Genomic DNA, 27136 nt, shown 5'->3' on the forward strand with positions numbered 1-27136 from the left:
CCTCTCTATCTCTCTCTCTCTCTCAATAAATTTAAAAATAAAATTAAAAGTAAATCGATAAAATCACAGTGGCCGCCCCATGTGTGCCCCTGTCTTCTCCCAACTCCAGTAACCCCACCACTGAAATCATTTCATCATGGACATGAAGACTTTCCCACTGAAGCCCTGCAGACTAGTCTGAACACCACCACCACAGACAGTGAAGGTGTCCATCAACAACTTCCACGACTTTAAGTTTAAAGGAGCCATTTTAAAGCGCCAATCAGGAAGCTATTGGAAAAAGGTGTAAGAATGAGAAAGGATGCGTGCATCTTTTCAAATTAGTGTTTTAAATTTCCTTGGCTAAACACCCAGAAATGGAATCATTGGATCATATGATAGTTCTATTGTTAATTTTCTTCATAGTCTTTCCAGAGAATATACTCAATAATATTGTGATGATTCTGTATGGTGTCAGGTGGGTACTAAACTTATCAGGGGGATCCCTTTGTAAGTAAGGTATATAAGTATTGAATCACTATGCTGTACACCTGAAACTAATACAACATTATATGCTAACTGTAATTAATGAATTTGCTGTTGTAAGTACGGCCCATTCTCATTCCTCACGAGACTTGCATTGTCACCAGGAGCATTGAATTCTGATACTGAACCATGGCTTTGATGAGAACCATGGGATTAGGCTCCTTCTATTGATTCCCAATTAATTAATTAATTAATTAATTAATAAGGAATTGGAAAGGAACAGGTACAACTGTGTGGCACTTGTTTGCTTGTTGTGTAATCCAACAAAACAGAGGGAAAACTACTAGTAACGCGCACACGCCAGGTCTGTTGCCTCTCCCTTTGACAGCGTCCATGGCTTTCTTTGGGCCTCCAGTTGGGTCCTGTTGACGCCCAGGCCCTCATTTTGCTCAGTAGAATTACACCCTGAGTAGGGGAGACTGCGCTGGTGAACAACCTCATTCAGTAAATCGTTCTAGATGTTTCCAAATGGGAAGCAGAGTGTCTGGGCGGACTCCGGGGATGCGGGGAGCTCTCCAAACCCATCACTTGCTGAAATCGCTTGTTCTGAATCTCAGAGGCAGAAAATCCTTTCTTTCACCGATGATTAGAAGCACCTGTACGAACAGCCAGCAGCCCCTCATCACCTGAGCCACCTACCCTAAGCTTGCAAATCTATGCAAAGCAGGCCCAGCCCCAGCCAATGGGAATGGGTCTCTGAGCCAATATATCAGAGCTGGGGCAGGGCGGACCAAGTACTTTTTCTTTCTGCTTTGCGAGATATTTTTGACAGGAAGGAGCCAGGAAGCCTAATTTTCTTCAGGGGTGAGTGGGTTTTTTTTTTCTTTGTTATTCTGTCCTTTCTGACAGTTACAATCAAGGACACTTGACTTCACCAAGTGACATTGGCCGGTGTCAAAAACGCAAAGGCTAGAAATTCACCTTTTGGAAGGACCAGCTCTGTTCCATTGATAAAAATCCTTACCGGTCTCTGGAACCCGGCCTTTCTGTCCCAGAGGAAAGACTTAAGTCCCGCCCCCCACTTTTTTTTTCTTCCAGATGTCAGAGTGTGACTGTCAGATCTAGCAAAATCCTTTACACCCGAAAGAGATGTCACGGGTCTCCAGGTGCTCAGAGGTCTACGGTAGCCATTTGCAGATAAGACAAAAAAATGAAGATAGTCACAAAAGACAAACAGGGAGGCAGAGAGTAGAGTAGGAAGCAGCCAGGATTCAGAGGTGACAGATTTCAAGAATGGAGGTGAGGGTGGAGTGCTTACTTAAGCAGTGGCCATCACCGCAGCGAGCCTGTGATGATCCAACACCATAGCAATGACTCAAAGGTAGATAAAGCTTTTGAGTCAGTGCTCAGTACATGATGACTTAAGAAAAGCTACCAGAAAGTTCTCCGATGATGGGGATGAGAGTTAAAACACAATCATTAAACGTAGCTCAGAGAAGCAATAGTATATGAAGAGCAGGTCGCCCAAGAAGAAAGCCCATCTCCTGCCAGGAACCTCCTTCTTTTGTCCTTTCTTCTCCACATTCCACTTTTGTCCACAGTAAACATGGTAAAAGAAGACAAAGAAAGATGGTAGAGTGGAGGGCATGGATAGTGGGGATTAACACACCTTCGACTCCAGGCACTTTTTAAAATAACCATGGAGTAAAAGTAAACTCTGAGTAATGTTCGCTGTGATGTGCCAGGAACTGCTTTCCATGTCCTTGTGGACTTACTTCTGAGAATCCTCACAGCCTCGTGAGTAGGCATGAGATGACCCAAGTATCAAAGGTGAGAAAAGAGGCACAGAGCTGTTCAGTGGTTAACTAAAGAAGAGATGTTACCTCGCTCATAAGTGGCACAGAGAATAAGAACTACAGACCTGGCCTGGTGGCTCAGTTGGTTGGAGCATCATACCATATACATCAAAAGGTCGAAGGTTCAATTTTCAGTCAGGCTGCATGCCTAGGTTGCACGTTCAAATCCCAGTTGAGGCACATATAGGAGGCACCTGATCAATGTTCTCTCACATCGATGTTTCTCTCTCTCCCTTTCTATCTCTCTAAAAATCAGTACTCAGTTGAGGATTTGAAAAAGAGAAGAGAGAGAGAGAGATCTACAAAGCAGATTCGAGTCTCAATACTGAACCCAAATCCTGGATAGCCCACCAAGCTTTTCCACGGGAAAGAGAATCTTTGAGCTCAGGAGGTGAAGAGAGTCCCAAGTACATGCTAGGATCCCCAAAATGTGGATTAAATAAATCTGTCCTCTTGGGTAGTATTTTCATTTTTTTATAATTTTCTGTCTCCACAGGTCTTGTCCATTCTGTCTTCTGATTGCTCACTTTTTTATCAGTGGTGCCTGAGGTTCTTGGACTTGAGTAAAGATGAGTGTGAATGTGGATTCTGGTTCTACCACCACCACCACCACCTCCTCCTCTTCCTCCTCCTCCTCTCCATCTTTTATATCATCCTTGATATCCTCGTCCTCCTCCTCCTCCTTTTTCAAAGATGGGGTCATGCTATACATGCTCTACCTAAGCAAGGAGGAGCTACAAAGATTCAAGCAACTTTTAGTGGATGAGAATTCTAGACCCGGCTCTGTCCACATCACCTGGGACCAGGTAAAGACAGCCACCTGGGGGGAGGTGATTCATCTCTTGATGGAGTACTTCCCCGGACGACTAGCTTGGGACGTGACTCATGACATCTTTGCCAAGATGAACCAGGTGACACTGTGTCTTCGGGTACAGAGGGAACTACAAGGTGAGTGGTCATCCGGGTTGCTAAACAGGATGGGCCTGGGTGCTGAAGAACTAAAGGCTTTACTGGCCACCGTACTGGCCACTTGAACAAGAGAGCAAGTAGTGGGAGTGAGATGATGACCCTGACCCCAAAAGGCAAAGACTATCCTATTTACATACTTAAAAATACTTAACCAGATGCCCCTTATATGAAATGAACACAGAGAGACAAGGACATGGAGCAGTTGGAAGTAAAATGGTAAGAAAACATGTGATTTTCATGCTGCGATGAAATCACTAAACAGAAGAAGCTGGTGTAGTTACGGTGAGATCAGCAGCCTAATGTTTAAGGCAAGCAAATTAAAGACTAAAAAGGGCCATTTTGTAATGATAAAGGAGTTCAATTCCACAGGAGGGACTGACATTGCAAATTTCTCTATCAACAACACATCTTCAAAGGCATACACACAGAGGAAAAAAACAATAAACAAACCCATAAGTAGGGCATGAGACGTTAACACACCTCTTCCAATTACTGACAGTACAAGTTGTCAAATACTGATAAGAACAGAGAAAACATGAACCACACAATTCACAAACCTACACAGCAGGTGGCGAGATCCTTTATCTTTCTCATTGGCCAATGTCATCCCGTAGCTCAGTACCAAGCATGTCATAGCTGCACTGGTGTTGAAGGAAGAGACCATCATTGACCAGGAAGAGAGACCTGCTCTTGATAAGGTGCCCCAGGCAGTCTTCTTGGATGAAGTGATACTAAGGTTGGGATCTAACCAATGAGGAAGCAGCTAGACACAGGAGGAGGAGGGAGTGGGGATGGAAAACAGAATCGGAAACCAGGAAACCCTTATGCCCAAGACATCGGTATTGACTAGACCCTGCAGGGAAATGGAAAGAGGGTAACATACATGCAACTAGTTGTATATGGATGCATATGCATGTATTTTATATGTTTCTCTATATAGTCAATCTTGAGAACCTGCGGATTCTCCCACTCACTAAAAATTTATTTGCAAGCTCAAATCAATGTGCAAGGTTCGGTCCAAATTCTGAATCATTCACAGACATGCACAGAGTGGTGAGAAATTTGCACAGGCACATTGCCAGCTGAACAAGGTGTCACTCTGTCTTCTTGCCTCATCTCCCATCCTAGAAACAAGTGTCTGGCCCACAGTCTATTGGTTGTCACATGTTTTGCGTGTGTGCTTCTTGGTGGTGGTATCACTGTTGCACGTGACCCCGAAGCACAATGGTGAAGTGCTGACTAGTGTCCTGATCTCAGGAGGGCTGTGATGTGCCCCAGGGAGGAAATACATGTGTTAGGTGAGCTCTGTTCTGACTTCGGTCATCGTGCTGTTAGCCATACATTCAAAGTGAATGAATCTACAATATAAATTGAATAAGGTATCTTTTTTTTTTACTTTGGAATTGTACACTTTAAAATTTATTTATTTTTTTAGAGAGCAGGGAAGGGAGGGAGGAAGAGAGGGAGAGAAACATCGACCGGTTGCCCCAACTGGGGACCAGACGTGCAACGCGGGCATGTGCCCTGACTGGGAATCAAACCGGTAACCTTTCAGTTTGCAGGAAGAGGCCCAATCAAATGAGCCACACCAGTCAGAGCAAATAAGGTATCTTTAAACAAAAACACACATACGAGCATAAGTGAGGCCATATGGCCTTTGTCTTTCTTTGTTTGACTTATTTCACTGAGTATGGTACCTTCTAGGTCCATCCATGTTGTCACAGATGGTAAGATTTCATTCTCTTTTTTATGGCCAGGTAGTATTCCATTGAATGTCAGTGATAATTTAAAAATCTTAAAAGCAAAATAAACCAAAAGAACAAAAACACATATAGACCAAGGTTGTATATTAAAGGGTTTATAGAAACATTCTCACCAGAGGATACAGGACCCAAACCCTGTGTTTGCCTTGGAATGATGGGTCCATGTTGGTTAATTCAGTGCTAACAGTGATTTTATAGAACATAACTATGATGAATAACAAGGATCAATGGCTATTGCATATAATTTTTATATACATATAAATGCACACATAGATTTGTACACATACATACACAGATGTGGACATCCACATAGATATTCAAGTGTGCATGTGTTTTACATATGTATACATGTATGAGGGTCTGTGTCTGTATTTCAACCCTAGCGTCTGGCTGGGGGTTGAATGTATATGGTCTTAAACACCTTCCTCAGTCCCTCATGAAACAGCGCCATTTCCTCACTCTCTGGTGTCACGATGAGGTCTAGCTAATTTGCTTCTCCCTGAACTATGGAGTGAGATACTTGAGTGGTGTGGCCACTGCTATTTCGTCTGCCAATCTTCTCACTCTCATGGAACAGCTTCATTCTTGGTCTGTTCCAGACATCCTACCTAACTTGGAGCCAGAGGATTTGAACTCCAGAGGAACACAAATGAACATGGAGGCAGAAGAATCTGGTATGTGCTGGGGTGGTGAGAAGCCCTCAAGGAGAATGGGCTATGGGCTGAGAAGAGAAACTTGGTTGCAAGAAGGATTGTAAATGGTGTCTCTCCCATGAGTCAGAACATCAGAATGAAGATTACTTGTGGACTCATCTAACTAGGTGGCCCAGCCACCCCACCTGTAGGAACGGATGTAGGGGGTCAGACTACATCCTGGTGACCTCGTTTCTCTTGTCCTAGCTCCCTCCCTTCTAGTGGATTTAGTCCTGAGTGGTCTCTTCCTCTATACAGTAAATCCTTGTGCCCCCAGCTGCTCTAAGCACAGACAGTAACACTAACAGAAATAAGAGCGTTCCCAAACAGACTCTGCTGAGTGAACTGAGGGCAGGAGCTCATTCATGGAGCAGGTCATTGAAATGCTCTGGTCAGCTGAGATTGGCTAGCATGTGTGTGAGGTAGCTCAGTGGAAGGACCAGCTCCCACCCAATGTTGTAGACTGAGAGTAGGAAGGGGTTCTCCAGAGAAAAATTGGGGCCAGAACAGGAATGGTGGATAGGTGGGCAAACACAGTGGATATCTTTTTTTCCTTTTTTTTTTAATGTTTTTTAAAAGATTTCATTTCTTTGTTTTTAGAGAGAGGGGGAGGGAGACAAACATTGACGTGTGGTTGCCTCTCACACACCCCCTACTGGGGACCTGGCCCACAACCCAGGCATGCGCCCTGACTGGGAATCAAACCGGCAACCTTTAGGTTCACAGGCCAGTGATCAATCCATTGAGCCACACAGACAGGGCTATTTTTATTTTTCTTAATCCTCACTCAAGGATATGTTCACTGATTTGAGAGAAAGAGAGAGAAACATCAATGTAAGAGACATCAATCAGTTGCCTCTCAAATGTGCCCCAACCAAGGATCCAACCAAGGATCGAACCTACAACCTAGGCGCGTGCACTGACCAGCAATGGAACCTGCAAACTTCTGGTGCCTGAGACGGAGCCACCCGGCCAGGGCAAGAACTTCCAGTTTTAACACTGTGGGCTCAGCCAGGGTCATACATTCTACTTCAATATTAGAGATAGCGAAGAGATTCTCTGACTGGCATCAAGTCCTAAAGCCAATGACTTAGTAGTTCTCAGACATCTTGTAGCATCTTCCTGCCCATGTGAAGGGGTACAGTTGGAGCCAGTCACCATTTCTAATTCATGAAGTGTGCAGTTGAGGGCATGGCAGAGAAAGAAAGAGAATCGCAGGTTGAGATGAAGGTGTGTGACTGATCCTATGTCTCTCATCAGCTTTCTCATGTGCTAACAGGTAAAAAGTGCCCAGCCCCACGGGAAATAATTTTCTTCAGCTTTTCTTGACCTTAGGGTGACAGTCCTAGGCCATGAGATGTAAGCAGACTGTGCCTGAGGGTAAAAGCAGACAGGAGCTCTTAGCAGGTCCCGTCTCCCCAACATTCCTACTCTGAAATGAAATAACATAAAGCTGAAATGGCAATCTTCCATCTGTAAGTCAAGACATGTGGAGAACGGACCAAAAGAGTCATGGTTCCCATTGGCCTCGAAGCTGTGGACCCAACATACCAATGTCAACAGCTTGACACCCACCTACCCACGTATTTCATGTCAATAGCAGTCCTTGGTTGGTTTAGGTTGACTTCAAGTTCACTTTTCTGGGACTTGTAGTTCTTAACTGAGTCCCACTCTCCAGACAAGTGTTCCATTTAGGTGAGTGTATGGTGGCACTTGCTGGCGAACTTAAGGCTGGTTGTCTTTCTTTTTTTTTTAATTTTTAACTTTTTTTTATTGTTTTTAGACAGACAGAGAGAGAAAGAGAGATCAATTTGTTGCTCCACTTATTTACACATTCATTGGCTGATTATTGTATGTGCCCTGAATGGGAATTGAACCCACAATCTTGGAGTAACTGCATGGTGCTCTAACTAGCTGAGCTACCCAGCCAGGGCTAACACTGTTAGTTCCCACAATTAACCCTGATGGTGTCACCTGTATTTCTCCCATCTCATTAACCCAGATGAAATACAGAACTACCGACTGCATGTGAAGTCCCAGTATTCCCCGGTGGGGAACAGGACCACGTGGCCTGGGAACCAAGTGGACTTCCTCTACCAAGACATACCCACACACCAGAGGCTCTTATCATGTCTGTTTCTTCCCAGGAGACCTCAAGGTCAACCGCCCAAGACGGTTGTCCTGCTGGGAGTCTCTGGGGTGGGAAAAACAACCCTGGCCCACCAGGTGATGTTGGAGTGGGCAAGAAACATGTTCTACTGCCACAAGTTCTGGTACGCTTTCTACCTCAACTGCTGCGATGTGGCCCAGGACAAGGAGCAGAGCCTGTGTGAGCTGCTGTCACGCCAGTGGCCGGGGTCTCAGGCCCTCATATCCAAGATGATGTCCAAGCCGGAGAGACTACTGCTCATCCTGGATGGCTTCGAGGAGCTGACGCTGACCCTCACAGATCGCCCAGAGGACCTGAGTGAGGACTGGAGCCAGAAGCTGCCAGCGTCCATCCTCCTGGCCAGTCTGCTGAGCAGAAGGATGCTGGCCAAGGCCACGCTGCTGCTCCTGCTGAGGCTGTCCACCTGGAGGGTTGCTATGTCATTTCTAAAGACTCCCTTTGTCCTAACACTCATGGGGTTCAATGAGGTAGAAAAAGCCCAATATCTCAGAACATATTTTGGCAACAAGGGGCAGGCCGAGGAAGCCTTGCGTTTTGCCATGAAAAACCCCATCCTCTTCCCTATGTGCCATGTTCCTGCGATCTGCTGGCTGGTTTGTTCGTGTCTGAAAGAACAGATGGAGAGAGGTGCCAATCTTGCTCAGGTGTTCCCAAACGCCACCGCCGTCTTTGCCTGTTACCTGTCTAGCATGTTTCCCAACCTGGCTGGAAGCCTTCCCAGCGACCCTCAGCAGAAACTATTAGTAGGTCTCTGCAGCCTGGCAGCAGATGGGATGTGGGACAAGCGGTGGGTGTTTGGTAAAAAGGACCTTGAGCAGGCCAAGCTGGACACGACGGCCGTGGCTGCTCTCCTCAAGGTGAACATTCTTCGAAGGGTTGCTGGCGGTGAGGACCACTATGCCTTTGCCCTCCTGACCTTCCAGGAATTTTTTGCAGCCTTGTTGTACGTCCTCTGCTTCCCGCAGAGGTTCCCGGATTTCCAGATGCTGGACCAGTTTCACATGAAACTTCTGGTAGAACACCCAGGGAGCAAGAAAAACCACCTTGCCCACATGGCGATATTTCTGTTTGGCCTCTTCAATGAGACCTGTGCCCTTGCGGTGGAGCGGTCCTTTGGATGCAAGCTGTCCTTGGGGAATAAGGGGCTACTGAAAGTGGAAGACCTGTGGCAGGGGTGTGGCCTGCCCACCGTGCACCATGGGGTCCCGCACCTGTTCTACTGTCTGTATGAGACCCAGGAGCAGGCATTTCTGAGTCAGATCCTGCACAATTGCCGTAAAGTGACCTTGATCATCAATAAAAATAAGGACTTGCAGGTGTCCGCCTTCTGCCTCAGGCACTGTCGACATTTGCGGGAGATGGAGCTGACCATCGCCCTGACTGTCGCCAAGGCGAGCAGTCTTCACCCCTGTGCGTTTTCTTCTGCTGGGTGAGTGATCTAGCCTCTCCCCACCAGCCTGCCTTATCTGAGACCTTGCCCACCTATCCCAGGCATCTAGGGTTAGGGTTAGGGCTATGGGAAGCCACGAATATTCCTGGGAAAATACAGGCGTCCTTGCCTGAGTCCAGGAATCTTCCTGGGAAAATACAGGTGTCCTTACCTGAGTCTAGGAACCTTCCTGGAATAGAATGAGGAATCATGGTATGGCTCCTCGGGGCACTTTTTAATGACGGAGTCTTCACCAGAGTCACCAGGAATCTGTTTTCATCACCAGGGTAGAGGCCGTCGGCTCTGGGTTGACCGGCTGGTTCTCCCCGGTTTACTCTTAAAACCATGCATTTTTTTTCTGGCCCTCTCCACCCCACACAGACCAGAAGGCAACAATGAGCGTTTTCGGTGGTGGCATGACCTCTGCTCCGTGTTCAGGACACATGAGAATTTGGAAGCCCTAGCTCTGACGGACAGTGTTCTGGAGCCCAACACAGTGAGGGTTCTTTCGGAAGCACTGAAGCACCCTCAGTGTAAACTGCGGAAGCTGATGTGAGTCCCAAACTCAGGCCGGCTGACTGTGTCCTCTGTCTGTGTAGCTCACTGAGTGTTAAAACCCTCTAGCCTCCTCCATACTGTCCCAAAGCACACAGTAAGTTTCGTTAACATCCACCACCTACCTCATGTAGTGACCAAAAAAAATAATAAGTTCCTACCCTGGCCAGGTGGCTCAGTTGGAGCATCATCCTGTATACCTAAAGGTTATGAGTTCAATCCCCAGTTGGCACATACCGGGGTTGTGGTTCATTCAGTCCCTGGTTGAGGCACAAACAGGAAGCAACTGATCTATGTTTCTCTTTCTCTGTCTCTCTTCAATTTTTTAAAAAACGCTCTCAGGTAAGGATTTTTTAAAACATGTTTCTTGTGACAAGAAGATTCTATTCTCTGAGCCACTTTTTGATATGCCACCGAGCAGTGTTTACTAAAGTCACCTGGCTTCACGTCATACTCAGCACCCATTTATCTAATGACTGGAAGTTGGTACCTATTGACAATTTTCACCCAGTTCCCCAGCACCCCCAGCCTTTGATAACCACAAACCTCATCTCTTTTTCTATTAGTTTTGCTTTTTTTAAAGATTTTATTTATTTATCTTTAGAGGGGAAGGAAAGGAGAGAGGGAGAGAAATATCAATGTATGGTTGCCTCTCCTGTGTCCCCCACTGGGAACTGGCCTGCAACCCAGGCATGTACCCTGACTGGGAATCGAACTGCGATTTTTTGGTTCGCAGGCCCACGCTCAATCCACTGAGCTACACCAGCCAGGGCTAGTTTTGCTTTTCTTTAGATTCCACTTATAAGTGAGATTATTTTTTCCAAAGAGGGCATACAGAGAGCCCCTAGGTGTGTAAAAAGAGGCTCACCATCACTAATCACCAGACAAATGCAAATTAAAACCACAGTGAGATTTCACACCTGTCAGAATGGCTACCATCCATAAATACACAAACAACAAGTGCTGGGGAGGACGTGAAGAAAAGAGAAACCCTCATGCCCTGTTGGTGGAAATGCAGACAGGGGCAGCCACGGTGGAAAAAAAAACACCAAAAGGTTACAGGTTAGCATTAGGGTTAGAGTGATTTGTATTGTATACTTCAAAGTTGCTATAAAATGGTAATTATATGGCGTGATGGAGGTCTTAGCTAACACCACAGTGGTGTTCTACATACATTGCAATATATAAATGTATCAAACCAATGCATTGCATGCCTTAAATGTATACATTGTTATATGTTGATGATATCTCAGTAAAGCTGGAGGAGGAAAAGAACTAAGTAGCCATTTGATGGTGATGATGGTCTCACAGGGACATGCACATGTCCCAGCTGCTTGAATTGGGTGCATTAAATATAGGACACATGCATTTTGGGGTATATCCGTTATACCTGGGTAACATAGTTTAAAAAGAACTAACTAGCTGGTGATATCCTCCTATATATAATTGGACACAGCTTACCCCTCCAGTCTTAGGCACGTGCATCGCTGTCTGGTGACTGAAGATTTAATCCTCATCTTGATGGAGAACCAGCGTCTGAGCTACCTGGAAATACAAGGCACGGCACTGCAAGAGGAGGCCATAGAAGCTCTCTGCATGGTCTTGAAGTACCATCAGTGTTTTCTGCAGTGTCTGAGGTAAGACTGCAGCCCGGACTGAGAGAACACCTGGCACCCAGGTGATCTTTTCCCAGGTGGGGGGGTCCCCTGGTCAGTCAACCTTGCAAGATGTCTTTATTTTTTTAATTTGTCAATTGCCGTTGACATTTGATAGTATTTTCTAGTAATATAGGTCATCTTTCTCTTAATCCATTTCAGTCTTCTGTTAAAAAAATGTTTTTTACTTACTGATCTATAGAGAGAGAGAGAAGAAGAGAGGGGAGAGAGAGAGTGAGAAAGAGAGTGAGAAACATCCATTTGTTGTTCCACTTGTTGATGCATTCATTGGTTGCTTCTTGTATGTGCCTTGACCAGAAATTGAACCTGCAACCTTGGTGTATTAGCTTGATGCTCTAACACACTGAGCTACCTGGCCAGGGCTTTCTCTCTCTCTCTCTCTCTCTCTCTCTCTCTCTCTCTCTCTCTCTCTCTCTCTCTGTCTTTGGCATACCACAGGGTCATTTAATGTACATAGACACTGTTACATGACCCCCATGATCTACCACCTCGCATATCCCCCCCTCTCTGTGTGTGGTGAGGACACAAGAACTACTCTCTTAGCAAATTTCTCACAGATAATCTTGTTAACTATTGTCCCCATGCTGCCACTGAATGTCAAGGGCTGAATCGAGCCAGTCATGGGATGGTCACCATAGTGCATATTCTTTTCCTGCTGTAATCTGTGACTCTGCTGACCTTGATGCCAACTTCCCAGCTGGGGAAGATGCAGAAGTCCCTGAGAGTCACCAGGGAGAGATGTATGTGGCTCTGGAGGCATTGCTTTCCCTGGGAACTAAGCTTCAGTGTTTTTGTTCCTTCCCCAGGTTGGAAGATTGCCCAATCAGCCCTAAGAATTTGCGTAGCCTCGCCAGGAGTCTCCAAAGTAACTCCCACCTGAAGACGCTCATGCTGGGCAATGGCTCCCTAGACGACTCGGGGGCCTACTACCTGTCTGTGACCCAACTGGAGAGACTGTCGTAAGTCTTTTTCTGGGTGTTGTGACTGCTGTTGGTTTGTTAGGAGGGACTAGTGCTTCTGAGACAAAGGCAGGGACAGGGGCATGTGTGTTTCATGGAGAGATCATGGGTCTCATGATCGAAACAATTAGAGAGATGGGTCAGGGGAGTGTTGAGCAGAGATGGAATATGTACATAAAAACATAGTCCCACCTGGTACCTAGAATGTAGTTCTAATGGTCCGGGTGCATCCCGGGTGCATCCATCGTCCACTCTATGGACTAGACCCTCCCTCACTGTTTGCATCAATCACCGCCCGCCCCCACGATCATCGTCTTCAGTTGGGTCGATGGGGCTCCTTACCTTTGTGCGAACACGGTGCTACCCTACACGTGTCCCTGAACAGAGCACAGTGTGGCTCTGCACGGCTTTGCACTTCACTCGTGCGGCCTCATCCCCAGTGGGTTCTCTTTCCTGATCACCTGTGCTGGTGTCCGTCTGTGTTCACTTGTGCCTGCGGCCCATTCCTCACCACTGCTCAGTGATAACATTTGTACAAATGTGCGACACTGAAGGTGTCGGTCCTGTGTGCAGCGGAGCTGTGGGCTGCTCACACTCAATCACGCACTCACACATTCAGAACCACACATTCACAATCACATACACACACACAACCACACACTCACAACCACACATTCACAATTGCATGCACAATCACACACCCACTCACACACTCATAGCGGCACACTCACACAATCACGCAATCACACACTTACACTCACAACCACACACTCACATTCACAACCACTCATGATAACACACTCACACACCCACACAATCGTACATACACTCACAATCACATGCTCACACAATCACATGTGCACACATGCACACTCACAATCACACACTCACACTTACCCAACACACGTCACTGTCAGTATTCTCATTTCTGTTTCTGCCAACTTGTTGGGCAGAAAATAATATCACATATTATTGACTTGAGAGAGAGAGCAAAAACATCAGTTTTTTGTTCCACTTCTTCATGCATTCATTGGTTGATTCTTTCTTCTTCTTTTCTTTTTCTTTCTTTTCTCTTTTTTCTTCATTTTGTTATTGTTGTTCAAGTACAGTTGTCTCCATTTTTCCCCCACCACTCCCCCCACAATCCAGCCCATTCATTGATTCTTGTATGTGCCCTGACTGGGGATGGAACCCACAACCTTATACATCAGGACGCCTCTCTAACCAACTGAGCTACCTGTCCAGGGCCTTATTTTTTTTTTAATATCACAATATTTTTGTGCATTTTGGATTACTACTTTGGTATAGGTTACTAAAAGAGGAATTATATGGTCAGAAAGTGGACACTTTATTTTATTTCTAACTTTTGGGGGGTGACGCCAGTTAATGAAATTATGCAGATCTCAGGTGCACAATTCCACAACACATCAGCTATACACTGTACTGTGTGTTCACCACCTCAAGTCAGGTCTCCTTCCATCACCATCTATCCCCCCATTCCCTCCTCCACTTCCCCCAGATATATATCAAATTCACATCACTTTCCTGACTCATAAAAAATTTTTCATGACCCTACTATTATTACTCATCTTAGACTCTCTAATATGAATGCCCATGAATGCCTGCTCATATCTTCAGTGCCTCTTTTCCTTTCCTTTCCTTTTCTTTTTCTTTCTTTTTTTTTTGTGTGTGTGTGTGTGTGTAATGGGATGACGTCTCTTCCTGGACCATGTCCATATCTGACACCCACCCCTCCATCGCTGACCTCTGTCTCTTCACTCTTGAGCCCATGGTATCACAGTTTGCCTGATTCACAATCCTTCCAGTCTTCTGTTCTCACATCCAACTTCTGTCCTCTCCTTAAAACCCTGGAGACCTCACAGCTGGTCCCAGAGGTACAATTCGGCTTTTGCATTTACAAGGAAATCCCTGCTGAAATTTCCATCACTCGGTAAGAGATAGAAAACCCAGTCATGACCCTGGCTGGGCAGCTCAGCAGGTTAGTGCATTGTCTGGACATGCCAAGGTTGTGAGTTTGATTCCCGGTCAGGGCACGTACAAGAAGTAACCAGTGAATGTGTGAATAAATAGAACAACAAATTGATGTTTCTCTCTCTCTTTCTCTCTCCTTCCCTCTCTCTCTAAAATAATCAATAAGTAAATAATTTAAATATATATGTATATATATTTTTCAAAAGCCAATCACAGGTGGGCAGGAGTTGCCTCTCATCTGCATGTCTCTGTCCCACAGGCTGGAGAACTGTGACCCCACCCTGTTCCGCTATAACTGCCTCATCTGTCCCCTCGAGAACAGCCAGAAGCTGACCCATCTAAGCTTGGCTGGGAACCCCTTGAAGGAGAAAAGGGCCCAAGAGCTCTGGGACGCCTTACAACACGCCAAGTGTCCCCTCCAGAGGCTGGTGTAAGTCCCCAAGGGTTCTCTTATCAGTCATGGGATGCGAAGTCCACCACAGGGAAGGTAGTCGATAATATTGTAATAACTGTGTATTGAGCCAGGTGGGGACTTGACTTACCAGGGGGACCACTTCATAAGTTATATAAATATCTAATCACTGGGGTGTACCCCTGAAACTCATTTAATATTGAGTGTTAACTGTCAATGAAGAAAATATATATTATGCCCTGGCTGGGTGGCTCAGTTGGTTGGAGCATTGTTCTGGACACCAAAAGGTTATGGGTTCAATTCCTGGTCACGGCCTATACCTAGGTTGCAGGCTTGATGCCTGGTTGGGGTGAGTTACTAGAGGCAACTAATCAATGTTTCTCCCTCACATTGATGTCCCCCTCTCTCCCTGTCTCTCCCCTCCTCTCTCAAATCAATGAGCATATCCTCAAGGGAGGATTTTTTTTAAAGCAGCAAAGTACTGATAAGGACTACAATGTGCATGAACCTTGAAAACATTTTGGTCCATGAGAAAAGCCAGACACGAATCCCCATAACCTATGGTTCCATTTATATCAACTGTCCCAAAGAGGCAAACCTCTATGAGCAGATGCTGGGGTGGGGTAGGGGCAGGGTTGGGGGAGAAACTGAGAAGGAAAATCTCCCACGTTGCAAATGTTGTACAATGTCCTAAAAACCAATGCTTGTGCACCTTCCATGGGTGAATTGCACGGTGTGTTGATGATATCTTGATAAAGCCTTCATACACACACACACACACACACAAAACAAGATGTCAGCTCTAAGAATGGGCTGGTTGGTTTTTCCCTTACGTGTTTTCTTCACAGCCTGAGAAATTGCTCCCTGACCTCTGGCTGCTGTTGGAACATGGCCTCTGCTCTTGTTCAGAATAAAACCCTGAGAAGTCTGGACCTCGGTTTTAACAGCCTGAAGGATGACGGGGTAATTCTGCTCTGTGAGGCCCTGCTGAACCCTGACTCTGCACTGCAGGTTCTTGAGTGAGTGACCCCTGTTTCTTTCGGGGGGAGCAGGCCAAAGCACCGTAAAACTCTCTCAGGATAGAATCTGGAGGAGTCTTTGTGCATTTGGGGGGTTTTCTCCTTCCTGGGGTTGGAGGGGTGAGGAGATGCAGAGCACTGGTTCTCAAAGTGTGGTCCTCAGATGGGAAAACAGCATCTGGGAGGTTGTTAGAAACACAAAATTCTTGCAGTAGCTGCCTTTCTGGGTCTGTCCACACCTTCCCAAATGACAGAACCTCTGTCTTATGGCTGAATAATATTCCACTGTATGCAAATGCCCCATTTTCTTTTTTTTTAAAGAATGCTTAAATTTTTTGACTGTAGTTGACATTTCATACTATTTTATTGTAGTGTCAGGAGTACAGCATTGTAGGTAGGCATTGGCATAATTTACAAAGTGTTCCCCCTCGTGTTTCCAATAGTCATCATGCACAGTTATTACAATATTATTGACTCTGTTTCCTTTGCTGTACTTTACATCCCCATGACTGTTCTGTAACCACCAATGTGTGCTTCTTAACCCTGTCACCTTCTACCCAGTCTGGCAACCTTCAGTCTATTTTCTCTGCCTATGAGTCTGTTTCTGGTTGGTTTGTCTGTGTATGTTGTTCATTAGATCCCACAGGTGAGTGAAATCGTGTGGTATTTGTCTTTCTCTGACTGACTCATTCCACTCAGCACCACACCCTCTAGTCCATCCACGCTGTTGTGAATTCTAAGACTGCACTGGTTTCGTGGCTGAGATATATTCCATTCTATAGCTGCACCCCAACTGCTTTATCCACCTCATGCCAATTTTTTTATGGTCCCCAAATAAGCCCATTTTGCTGGAGAAATAGGTGGCTGTCTATTCTTTAAGGTCATAAGAATATATTTCTTTGTTCTCCTAGCCACCCCCCTACCCCAATCAACCATGACTTCCAGGATGCCACGGACAGTGTGACATTCTTCCCTATTGTCATCAAAGCCCCAGGCAGTGCCCAGCACATAGGTGCTGCCAAATAAATATTTTCTAGCCCTGGCTGGTGTGGCTCAGTGGATTGAGCACCAGTCTGTAAACCAAAGGGTCACCGGTTCAATTCCCAGTCAGGGCATCTGTCTGGGTTGCAGTCCAGGTCCCCAGTAGGGGGCGCATGAGAGGCAACCACACATTGATGTTTCCCTCTTTCTCCCTCCCTTCCTCTCTGTCTAAAAAATAAACTCTTTAAAAAAATAAATATTGTCTAAATGAGTGGTTACACTCAATGTTTATTGTTGACACTATTGCAGATGTCCCACTTCCCCCCTCTTTGCCCACATCTCCACCCAGCCCCTGCCCCTTGTCCCTCTGGCCATCGTCACACTGTTGTCTGTGTCTATGGGTCATGCAGGTATATTCTCCGGCTAATCCCTTCACCTTCTTTCATCCAGTCCCACCTCCCCAGCCCCTCAGCTGTCAGTCTGCTCTGGGTGTCCATGCCTCTGGTTCTAATTTGTCCCTCAGTTTATACTTCATTCTTGAGTTCTCATTTGAGTCCCTTGAGTTCTGTGTTGCATCCTTATCTCTTCCCCTTTTTGAACCAGGTACATGGCTTCTACTGTCTCACAGTCCAGGACTACATGGCTCCCTCTGAATAATCGCCCCAAACACACGACAAACTAGCCCCCGGCAGGCACTGAAATCCCATTTCCCACCCGAGCGTGGTTTCTGGACTTAGCTCCCGGAGGGGGGGCGAGGTGACTTCTCCTGCTGTCTGTCTGTCCCACAGGCTGGAGGCGTGTCTGCTCACCTCCGGTTGCTGCCAGGCTGTGAACTCCATGCTCCTGCTCCACCAGTGTCTGAGGTACCTGGACTTGAGCAGGAACTGCATTGAGCTCAGGGGCTTGCAGCTCTTCTGCGAGTCTTCTCAGAAGAGGACGTTGAACCCGAAGGTCATGCTGTAAGTCTGGACAAGGTCCTGGACCTGAGATGCTGTTGCAGGCATTGCCACTGTTCTCCTCTTATTCCCTGGGGATTTGTACTCTTCTTTCTGTGGCTGGTCGAGCCCACACTCCCACCTGGATGTCATGGAAAATGTTACCTGGATTCTCCTATCTGATATATTTCTTTTTAATCTGAAAGTGCACCTGCCCCTGGCTAGTGTGGCTCAGTTGGTTGTAGCATCATCTTATAATTGGAAAGGTTGTGGGTTCGATTCCCAGTCAGGGCACATGCCTGACTTTCGGGTTTGGTCCCAGTTGGGGCACATGGGAAAGGCAACTGATCGATGTTTCTCTCCCTCCTTTCCCCGGTGTCTAAAATCAATAAGCATGTCCTTGGGTGAGAATCTAAAAAAAATTTTAAAGCCCTGGCTGGTATGGCTCAGTGGATTGAGTGCCAGCAGGGGGCGTTTGAGAGGCAACTGATGGATATTTCCCTTGGACATCTGTGTTTCTCTCCCACTCTTTCTCCCTCCCTTCCCCTCTCTCTATAAACAAATAAAATAAAATAAGGAAAGTGCACCCGTAAGAGTGCACAGCACCTGACCCCATGACGTCCTCAGTCAGCAATGGATGTGGGTCAAGGTTACAAATGCACCTGTTGTATCCTCTAGCTGTTGCTTTGTAACAAATTGCCGCAACACTTAGCAACTGCAGACCACACACAGGCCTTTTCTTACAAAGTTTCCAAGCGCCCGAGATATGGAGGGGGGGTGGTTATTGGTTGGTCCTAGCTCCTGGTGTGAGCCACCCCCACCCGTGAACTCTTTATAAAGTGGTTCCAGATGCTGCTGCTGGCTTCCTCTGGAATGAGGGAGCTTGGCTGGGGGGGACCCCAAAATAGAGCCAGAGTCTTTATTGCTTCATCTTGGAGACACGTGACATCACTTCTGCCCTGTTCTGTGGGTCAGTGAGAAAGGGGGCCCCACAAGAGTGTGTACAGAAGGGAAGGGTAACCGGGGAGAGGGCACTTGGGGGGCTGCCCACCCCACCTCCCAAGTGGTGGAACTGAGGCACTTGAACTCCGTCCTGAGCGCCTGAGAGCATCCGCACTGGTCTCAGGACAGAGAAGAGGGGTTTCCTGGCGGTGCATTTCCTCCCTAGAGATTCTGCCCACTTTTCCGGGGTGGAGAAGAACCCGGTTTTTTTGTTCTTTGCAGGGAGCAGAAACAGAGTTCTGGAGTGGATATGATGGGCCGGCTGCAGGGCCCCAAAGTGGACAAGAACATCCTGAAGATCGTACAGGACTGGCATACTGAGGGCTCTCATGGGGCAGTGCAGACAAACTGACCCCAGGGACCCACCACACCCCCTTACCTTTTTCTCCTGGATGATTCCTAGGAAATCAGGCACGAGTTCTATGGGCCTTCTGAATCTGACGTGGCTCAGTTAGTCCTGGGAAATGATGTGGGGTGTGACCCCCAAAGAGCTACCTGGGAGGTGTGGAGGGTCTGGGGTTAGAAATGTCTGCCTCACCTATTAAAGCAGTGGGAGGATTTAATTTAAAATGTACACGAATGCAGTTTGAACACTTTTTGAATGTCATTTATTCACCAGTAGACTCAGACATCAGTTCTTAGAAAAGAGAATGTGACCTGGCTGGTGTAGCTCAGTGGATTGAGTGTGAGCCTGTGAACCAAAGGATCGTGGTTCTATTCCCAGTCAGGGCACATGCGTGGGTTGCAGGCCACTTCCCGGCAAAGGACACAGGAAGGCAACCATACATTGATATCTCTCCATCTCTCCTTCCCTTCCTGTTCCCTTCCCCTTCCCCTCTAAAGATAAATAAAATCTTTGAAAAAGAAAAGAGTATGTTTCTGCCCTGACTGGGTGGGTGGCTCACAGTACAAAAAAAGAAAAATGTAATGGGAGGGAGGGGGGAGACCGGGTTGGGGGGGGGAGAGAAAAAAAAATGTACTTGAAAAGTAACTAAATAAAATTTAATATTAAAAAAAAAGAAAAGAAAAATGTTATAGGTTTGATTCCCGGGCACATACCTAGGTTGCAAATTCCATACCACATCAGAGCACCACTGGGAGACAACCCAGGACATTTCCAAGGAAGACAGTAGTGTCAAGGAGGGCATTAGTTCTAGAATAATAAGAAAATTTGGACCTGGCTGGTGTGGCTCAGTGGATTGAGTGCCAGCCTGCAAACCAAAGGGTCACCAGTTCAATTCCCAGGCAGGGAATATGCCCAGCTTGTGGGCCAGGTCCCCAGTAGGGGGTGCTCAAGAGGTAACCACACGTTGATGTTTCTCTCCCTCTCTGTCTTCCCCCTTCCCCTCTAAAAATGAATAAATAAAAATCTTAAAAAATATATTGAGTGTGAAAGGTGGGGGTGGACAGGGCAGGGGAGGGTAATGAGGGGAAATGGGGGCAACTGGGGACAATAAAAAAGTGAAAAGAAAAAATACAAATACAATGAGGTCCAATCAGAGCAAATCGCCTTGGCTTGCGGCAGGCGGAACCGACCCCAGATCGGAACTAGAGAGCCAGGACCTTCCTTCTTTGACTTCTCAATGAGGGGACTTTCAGAAGCTCCAGGAATTAATGCGCAGGGAAGGGACCCCACAACTCGGGGCAGAACCTGAACTTTCTCAGGTGAGAGATGGTCAGTGGATGATTAAAGGAGTTGGGCCAGCATTTGCCCCTCCGCAAAGGAGAAAGCAATCACAGGATTTCCTTTCAATTGAAAGGGTCATCTTTTCTACATAAAGTGATGATCAGGTATCACGCTAGTTTCTCAACTCTCTACCGGGGGTGTTTGTTGCACAAGAGGAGAGGAGATCCTCAACCCCTCTCCATTCTTTGTTGTTGTTGTTTTTCCCTTATTTTATTCTTCACCTGAGGATGTGTTTATTAATTTTTGAGAGAGAGCAAGAGAGAGAAACAGCAATCAGTTGCCTCCCGAGAGAACTCACAACCCAATTTTGGTGCACAGGATGGAAAGCCAACCCACTGAGCCACCCAGACAAGGTCCTTTTTAAAAAAAAAAAATTATTTTTTGATTACAGTTGACATTCCATATTGTCTTATAATAGCTTCAGGTGACCCCCCCCCCCCGCCCCGCCCCATTCTTAAAAGGCAGATAAAAAGAAGGGCCCACGCAAAGTCAAACCCTGTCACGGATTTGCTCTGCTCCTTCTGCAGAGCCCCTAGTGCAGAAGCTGGAGCGGATGGAGGGTCTCAGTGAAACGCCCCTCCCCCCGGGAATGAGCAGCTCCCTCTCTGGGGCCCCCACACTCAGACATGAGCCCTGCAAAGCCAGGCACCTGCCCACTGACATGCTCCCCCAAATGGCCCAGAAGACACCCCCTTTCCTAAAGCAATAAGAGAATAAACCTCGGGAAGATCAGGGTGGAGAGCCAGACAGCGCGCCCCGATCTTGGTGGCACGCAGTATTACACAGGGGGTATTTATAAGTGCCCCCAGCCATCCTGACGACTGGAAGGGGGTGGGGCTTACACTCCGGTATTTGAAAAGTTACTCCAGGTGAGTCTAACCTGCAGTGGCTTTTGGGAAGTATCAGTAGGCAACAGCGTTACATTTCACAATATGTAAGTGTATCGAATTAAGCTTCAACATGGCATTGCCAATTCTCAATTAGGCCGAGGAATAGAATAGAATAGAATAGAATAGAATAGAATAGAATAGAATAGAATAGAATAGAATAGAATAGAATAGAATAGAATAGAATAGAACTAAAATAAAATAAAAACTAGCCCTGGCTGGTGTAGCTCAGTGGATTGAGTCCGGGCCTGTGAACCAAAGGGTCGCAGGTTTGCTTCCCAGTCAGGGCACATGCCTGGATTGCAGACCAGGTCCCCAGTAAGGGGCGCTCCAGAGACAACCACACATTGATGTTTCTCTCCCTCTCTCCTTCCCTTCCCCCCTCTCTAGAAATAAATAAATAAAATCTTTTTTAAGATAAAGCAAGATCAGATAAGATAAAATGAGATAAAGATTTTGAGAGGTAACCAGTAATAGGGAGAGCAGAGGCCCGAGGTAGCTGGTGTTCTGCACCCCAAGGCAGACACATTCAGCACGTTGGAGAATATTTATGGCATAACCAACAGAAATGCCCACTAGGAGTTGACGGGGAGCCCAGGTAAGAGAATTTTATGGGGAAAGTCGAGGGAACAAACCTTATCCTTAGAGAGCGGTCCATAAATAAATGCCAGGTGAAATCTACCGCCAGCCGCCAGCTGCAGGCTGTGCTGGCTGGGAGGCCCCGGGCACAGGAGGCCGAGCGCGGTGCGCACAGATGCGCGAGGCAGCTGCCCCTCATCCGCCTGCGCCTGGCCCTTCGGAGGGAGGCAGCCAATGGACAGCGACGACGTCACCCCCGGGATTCCCCAAAAACTTTGCGCGCGTGGTTGCTCCTTGGGATCTGACCCTGGAGGTGAGGCGTGGAGTCGGTGAGTATTGCCTCTGTTACTGATTCAAACCTGAGCCGCCCTGGGCGCCCCTTCCTCTCCGGAGGCGCCCCAGGGGCCAAAGACACCCTTTGAAAGGATGACATGTCCCATCTCCCAAACAAAACACGCTTGTGGGGGGTGTTTTAGGGACGTGCCTCGCCCCTTCCAGTCTCTGCGTCTACAACAGAGGACAGAGCTGGGGGGACCGTGACTCCCAGGGTCAAGGTCAGCAGGTCCTCGTTTTGTGGGAGCCCAGGGGGGGTTCCTGCATTACTTGTGTAGTCCCCCATCCTGAGGGTGCGGTTTGGGAAGGGAGGGAACCGAGTCTCAGGGGTTTGCCCCGGGGGTGGCCAGGGTCGCAAGCCCAGCTTCCCGGCCAAACCCTGGAAAGGCAGCGGCTTCTGGGGGTCACGAGACACCTGTGAGGTCACAGGGGAGGCAGAGGGCGAAGAAAGGAGGGAGACAAAGCGAAGCTTGGGCGAGTCACTTAGGCTCAGAAAGTGGCCTTCACCACTGTCTTAGTTCACTCGCCTCCCTCCAAATTGCACTCGGCCGGGGTATCTTCTCCCCCAACCCCCACCTGCCCCGCCCTCCTGTTAATCTGTTCACCTGACCCCACTCACCTGTCCCGTCTGTCTGTCGGGTTTGATTTACTGGTGTCCCTCCCTGGGATGTACTAGAAAAGGCACCGCTTTTGGGCAGCTGCGCCTTGAAAATGCTTTTCATGAAAACACTCTGAGCTCTACTCACCGTGAAGGGAGGACGGTCAACTTCAGACACTGAAATTATCTATGGAAAGTGTGAGGGTCGCACCGCCCGCCTCCAGAGAAGGGGCTTCGACAAGGATAGGCACCCGTCGATTTCTGTTTCCTTGCTGCTCCGGCTTTTGTATATTCTTAGCAAGAAGCAACGAATGGGTTTTCTCCGTCTTCTTCGTCCACAAAGCAGCCCTCCCGCCCTCACTGGGGTGGCTCAGCACGTGGGGCTTTGTCCCGCCCACCGGAAGGTCGCTGGTTTGATTCCCAGTCCCAGCACATGCTTGGCTTGTGGACCAGGTCCCTTGGTTGGGGGCCTGTGAAAGGTGACTGACTGGTGTTTCTCTAGCACATCAGGCTGTCGATCCCTCTTTCTTCCTACCTTCCTCTCTCTCTAAGAACAAATAAAATATTTTTTTAAACATAGCTCTCCCTGATTTTTTTTTTAAACTACCACTTGAGGTTTGTGGCTTTTTACAGCCTTTCTCTTCTTGCACCTCTGGGTCCTCTGTTTGCGCTGTGTGTTTCATTCAAATGTTTCCTTCAAATTGGGGTGTGTGTGTGTGTGTGTGTGTGTGTAAAAGTGTTTGCGGTGGCCATCTGAAATGCAATCTCAGATAAACTCCCTTAATTTCATCACTTAATCAAATAGTTCAGGGATTTGTGTGTTTTGTTTTCAATGTCCATTTATACGGTTTCTTTTATGTTAGAGGAAATCTTCATTTTAATTCTAACCTCGGAAATTTTATATTTTTGTGGTTAAAGATGCAACCTTTTTAACTTGTTCTTAGAAAGGGGGGGCTTTTTGTTTGTTTTTGTGTCTTTTAACTACCAATTGGAAATGTGTAGACAAGCATATTTTCTTGTGAGGGTTCTGTTTTGAGTAATCTAGTACGTAAACTTCATCATCTGTCCATTGTCAGTAATTTCCTCTCTTTCTCCTTCTCTCCTTCCACATCATTCATAGATGAGTAATGGTAATAAACAACTCAATCATTTTAGCAAAATGCATGTATTTCAACTAGCTTCCACTAAAATGCTATTTTCACAGGAAATGCCTCTTAGTATTTTAGGAAAACCAAACATTATGCAAAGGTATAGTGTGAAAGTAAAATGTGCCCTTCAGTTCACCGCTCCCCAGCTCCCCCGCTCGATCCATTTCCTGCTCATCCCCCCAAAATAGTGAGTGGACTGGGTTGGGGGTGTTAATACGTTACAGCTGAAGGCATCCTTCTGCGCTGGCTGTTGGGCATTTTTAAGGGCACAAAGCATTTTAAGGCGCGAATGAATGAACACACCTGTTATTGATCAATTAGCCTTCCCTCTTGCTGTCCCAAACAAACCTGCGTCTAATAATATTTGCATTGAACATGCACAGATCTTGCCAAATTGCCCTCTAAAGAGACGCCCCCAGTGACACACCCACCCACAATCAGGTACACCTTTTTCTCAATCTGCAGCAAAGCTGTAGGTGATTACACATTATGGGCACAGCCAGCTCGACATACAGGACTTGGCACCTCCTGGCTTCATAAAGCCAAAATATTCCCCCCACCCAGACTTTTGTGGCCTGTTTTCACCTTTTTATAACCTGGCAATTGTCATTCTTATTGGTCATCATTGTCATTCATGACTACATCAGTTTCTCATATAAATGAAAGCCACATCTGGTTTCTTTTTTTTTTTTTTTTAAGCATTTCAACTCTTGCTCATTTTAATGAATTGAACTATTGATTGTTTTTTCATGGACTAGGAGAGTTCCTTCCATAATGTATTTATTCATTGTCCTGTGTTTCAAATTTATTTGCACCAGTTCACTTTTTTTTTAATCCTCACCTAAGGATATCTTCATTAGAGATAGAGGAAGGGAGAGAAAGACATAGAGAGAGAAACATCCATGGGTTGCCTCTAGCATGCACCCTGACTGGGAATTGAACCTACAACCTTTTGGTAGACAGGATGGCACTCCAACCAGCTATGGTTGTACCAGTCCACTTTTTAGGAGAGCTTTAAAGTTTTAGGGAGAGGGGAAAGCGGGCTGAGCTGTAGAATTTTCTCCTTTTACTGTGGATTGTGTTTGGGGGTTACCTGTGAAGTAGGAATTCACAAAACAATATTTTTAAGTAGAATCTCTTATGTCTCAGATGCTCAGAAATGGTGACCTTCTCTCATGGAACTAACAGTCTTGCTTCGACACCAGCAGACTAAAGAAGCTTTTTTTTTTTTTTTAAACCAGGATTTTATGGTCTATTTTTGGCCTTTATAAATAGACCTTGAATGGGCTTCTAGCCCTAATAAAATTGTCAGCAGAGCTTCTTGGATGAATTGGTATTCTGAAAATATACATTCTCTCTTTCCCCTCCAGGTTTTTAATCTGTCCGAAGCATTTTTAAAGCTTTCAAAGCTAACACTTTACTTTCCCAAATTATATACATTTTTTTGCTCTGTCATAGCTACAGCTCATCTGATGTCTTTTGTTTGCTGACTAGTTATTAGAATTAGGGTGGAATTTTATTTTATCACCTAGGGTGGTATTTTTAATGTCAAATTTGTTATCAACCCAGTTTAATGATGATTTGTGAGTTCTAATAGTTTTTTGAGGGATTTCCTTGGCTTTTTTAGGTCTACAAACCCAATTATGAATATTAATATTAGATTTTTCCTTTAACACTTTTTCTCCTTTATATTGAATCTATTGGGGTGACACTGGCTAACAAAATGACACAGGTTTCAGCTGCACAATTCTACAACACATCATCCATACACTGTATTTTGGGTTCACCACCCCAAGTCAGGTCTCCTTCCATCACTATTTACTCCCCCTTTATTCTCCTCCATCCCACCTCACCCCTCTGCCCCCAGCAATCACCACACTCTTGTCCATGTCTATGACTTTTTTCACCTTTTGTTTTTTCTTTTTTGTTCAACCCTCCCACTCTCCTACCTCTCCCCCGCAGCTATCAGCCTGCTCTCTACCTACGAGTCCATCTATTTTGCATGTTAGTTCATTTTGTTCATTAGAATCTGCCTATGGCATTTGTCTTTCTCTGATTGGCTTATTTTACTTAGCATGATATTCTGCAGGTCCATCCATGCCGTTGAAAAAGGTAAGGCTTCCTTATTTTTTTTTTAAGGCTGAGTGGTAGTCCATTGTATAAATGTACCACAGCTTTTTTTATCCACTCATCTACTTGGGCTATTTCCAGACCTTGGCTATTGTCCTTTAACACTGTGATATCCCTTGATTCTTCATGTAACTGCTTTGTCACAGAATATATTTTAAAATGCTGAAGAGAATACAAAACCGAGTAGTAATGCCGATAGCTGGCAACCTCATCAGATTCTTTCAGCAAACCCTGCCTAAGGGCCAAACCCAGCCTCTTTAAAAAAAATTTTTTTTAATTTATTTTTAGAGAGAGGAGAAGGAAAGGAGAAAGAGAGGGAGAGAAACATCAATGTGTGGTTGCCTCTCATGTGTCCCCTACTGGGGACCTGGCCTGCAACCCAGGCATGTTCCCTGACTGGGAATCGAACCGGCGACCCTTTGCTTCACAGGCCTGTGCTCAAACCACTGAGCTACACCAGCCAGGGCCCATCCTTTTTTTTTTTAATTGGTTGATTTTTGTTCCTGTTTCTATTTTGTTCCTTGGTTTATTTTGTTCTTTAGATTCCACATATGAGTGAGATCATATGGTTTTATACCAAACTCTTGACCATGTTTATGTACCTTCATGTTACCTTAGCACAACAGAGTTGACCTAAAACTTATCTGTAACTTACCTGTCTCATACTCTGTAACTAGCATTTTTTCTGTAAAAAAAAAATATTTTTTCAACTTTTCTTTCTAAATTTTCCTGAAGTATCTGATGATCTTCTTCAAAGTTAATTGTCATGGTGAATCAATTTGAAATCCTCAGTACCTTCCGTTGACTTCTTTCTGCTGATATAATTAGGAAAATATTCTCTTTGTAGGTAAGTGTATGAAAATATGTTAGCCCAGATATTTTCACAAGTGTATTCTTTT

The 27136-nt window shown here is 46.0% G+C and overlaps 2 protein-coding genes across 2 annotated transcripts in view; both read left to right on the plus strand.

Annotated features, from left to right (window-relative positions):
- Positions 1-27136, plus strand: part of LOC119037808 (patr class I histocompatibility antigen, A-126 alpha chain-like) — a 195358-nt gene that overhangs the window by 113325 nt on the left and 54897 nt on the right. The gene's annotated exons all lie outside the window — the stretch shown is intronic.
- On the plus strand, positions 1615-19227 carry NLRP8 (NLR family pyrin domain containing 8). The gene is made up of 11 exons (XM_037168021.2): positions 1615-1648; positions 3015-3269; positions 5653-5727; positions 7748-9344; positions 9726-9896; positions 11369-11536; positions 12382-12534; positions 14786-14956; positions 15787-15957; positions 17727-17897; positions 19098-19227. Exons 1-11 carry the CDS (start codon positions 1615-1617, stop codon positions 19225-19227), a joined length of 3096 nt encoding a protein of 1031 aa, XP_037023916.2.

Source organism: Artibeus jamaicensis, unplaced genomic scaffold (genome assembly GCF_021234435.1).
Source record: "Artibeus jamaicensis isolate MK-2021 breed Jamaican fruit bat unplaced genomic scaffold, CSHL_Jam_final contig_723, whole genome shotgun sequence".
Classification (NCBI taxonomy): domain Eukaryota; kingdom Metazoa; phylum Chordata; class Mammalia; order Chiroptera; family Phyllostomidae; genus Artibeus; species Artibeus jamaicensis.

Bases quoted from the DNA above. Each gene is read 5' to 3' on its own strand.
- NLRP8 (XM_037168021.2), top strand. From the start codon at position 1,615: ATGTCACGGGTCTCCAGGTGCTCAGAGGTCTACG. The intron at 9,897-11,368 runs GTGAGTCCCAAA...TTACCCCTCCAG, and splicing joins TGTAAACTGCGGAAGCTGAT to TCTTAGGCACGTGCATCGCT. The intron at 11,537-12,381 runs GTAAGACTGCAG...TTCCTTCCCCAG, and splicing joins TGTTTTCTGCAGTGTCTGAG to GTTGGAAGATTGCCCAATCA.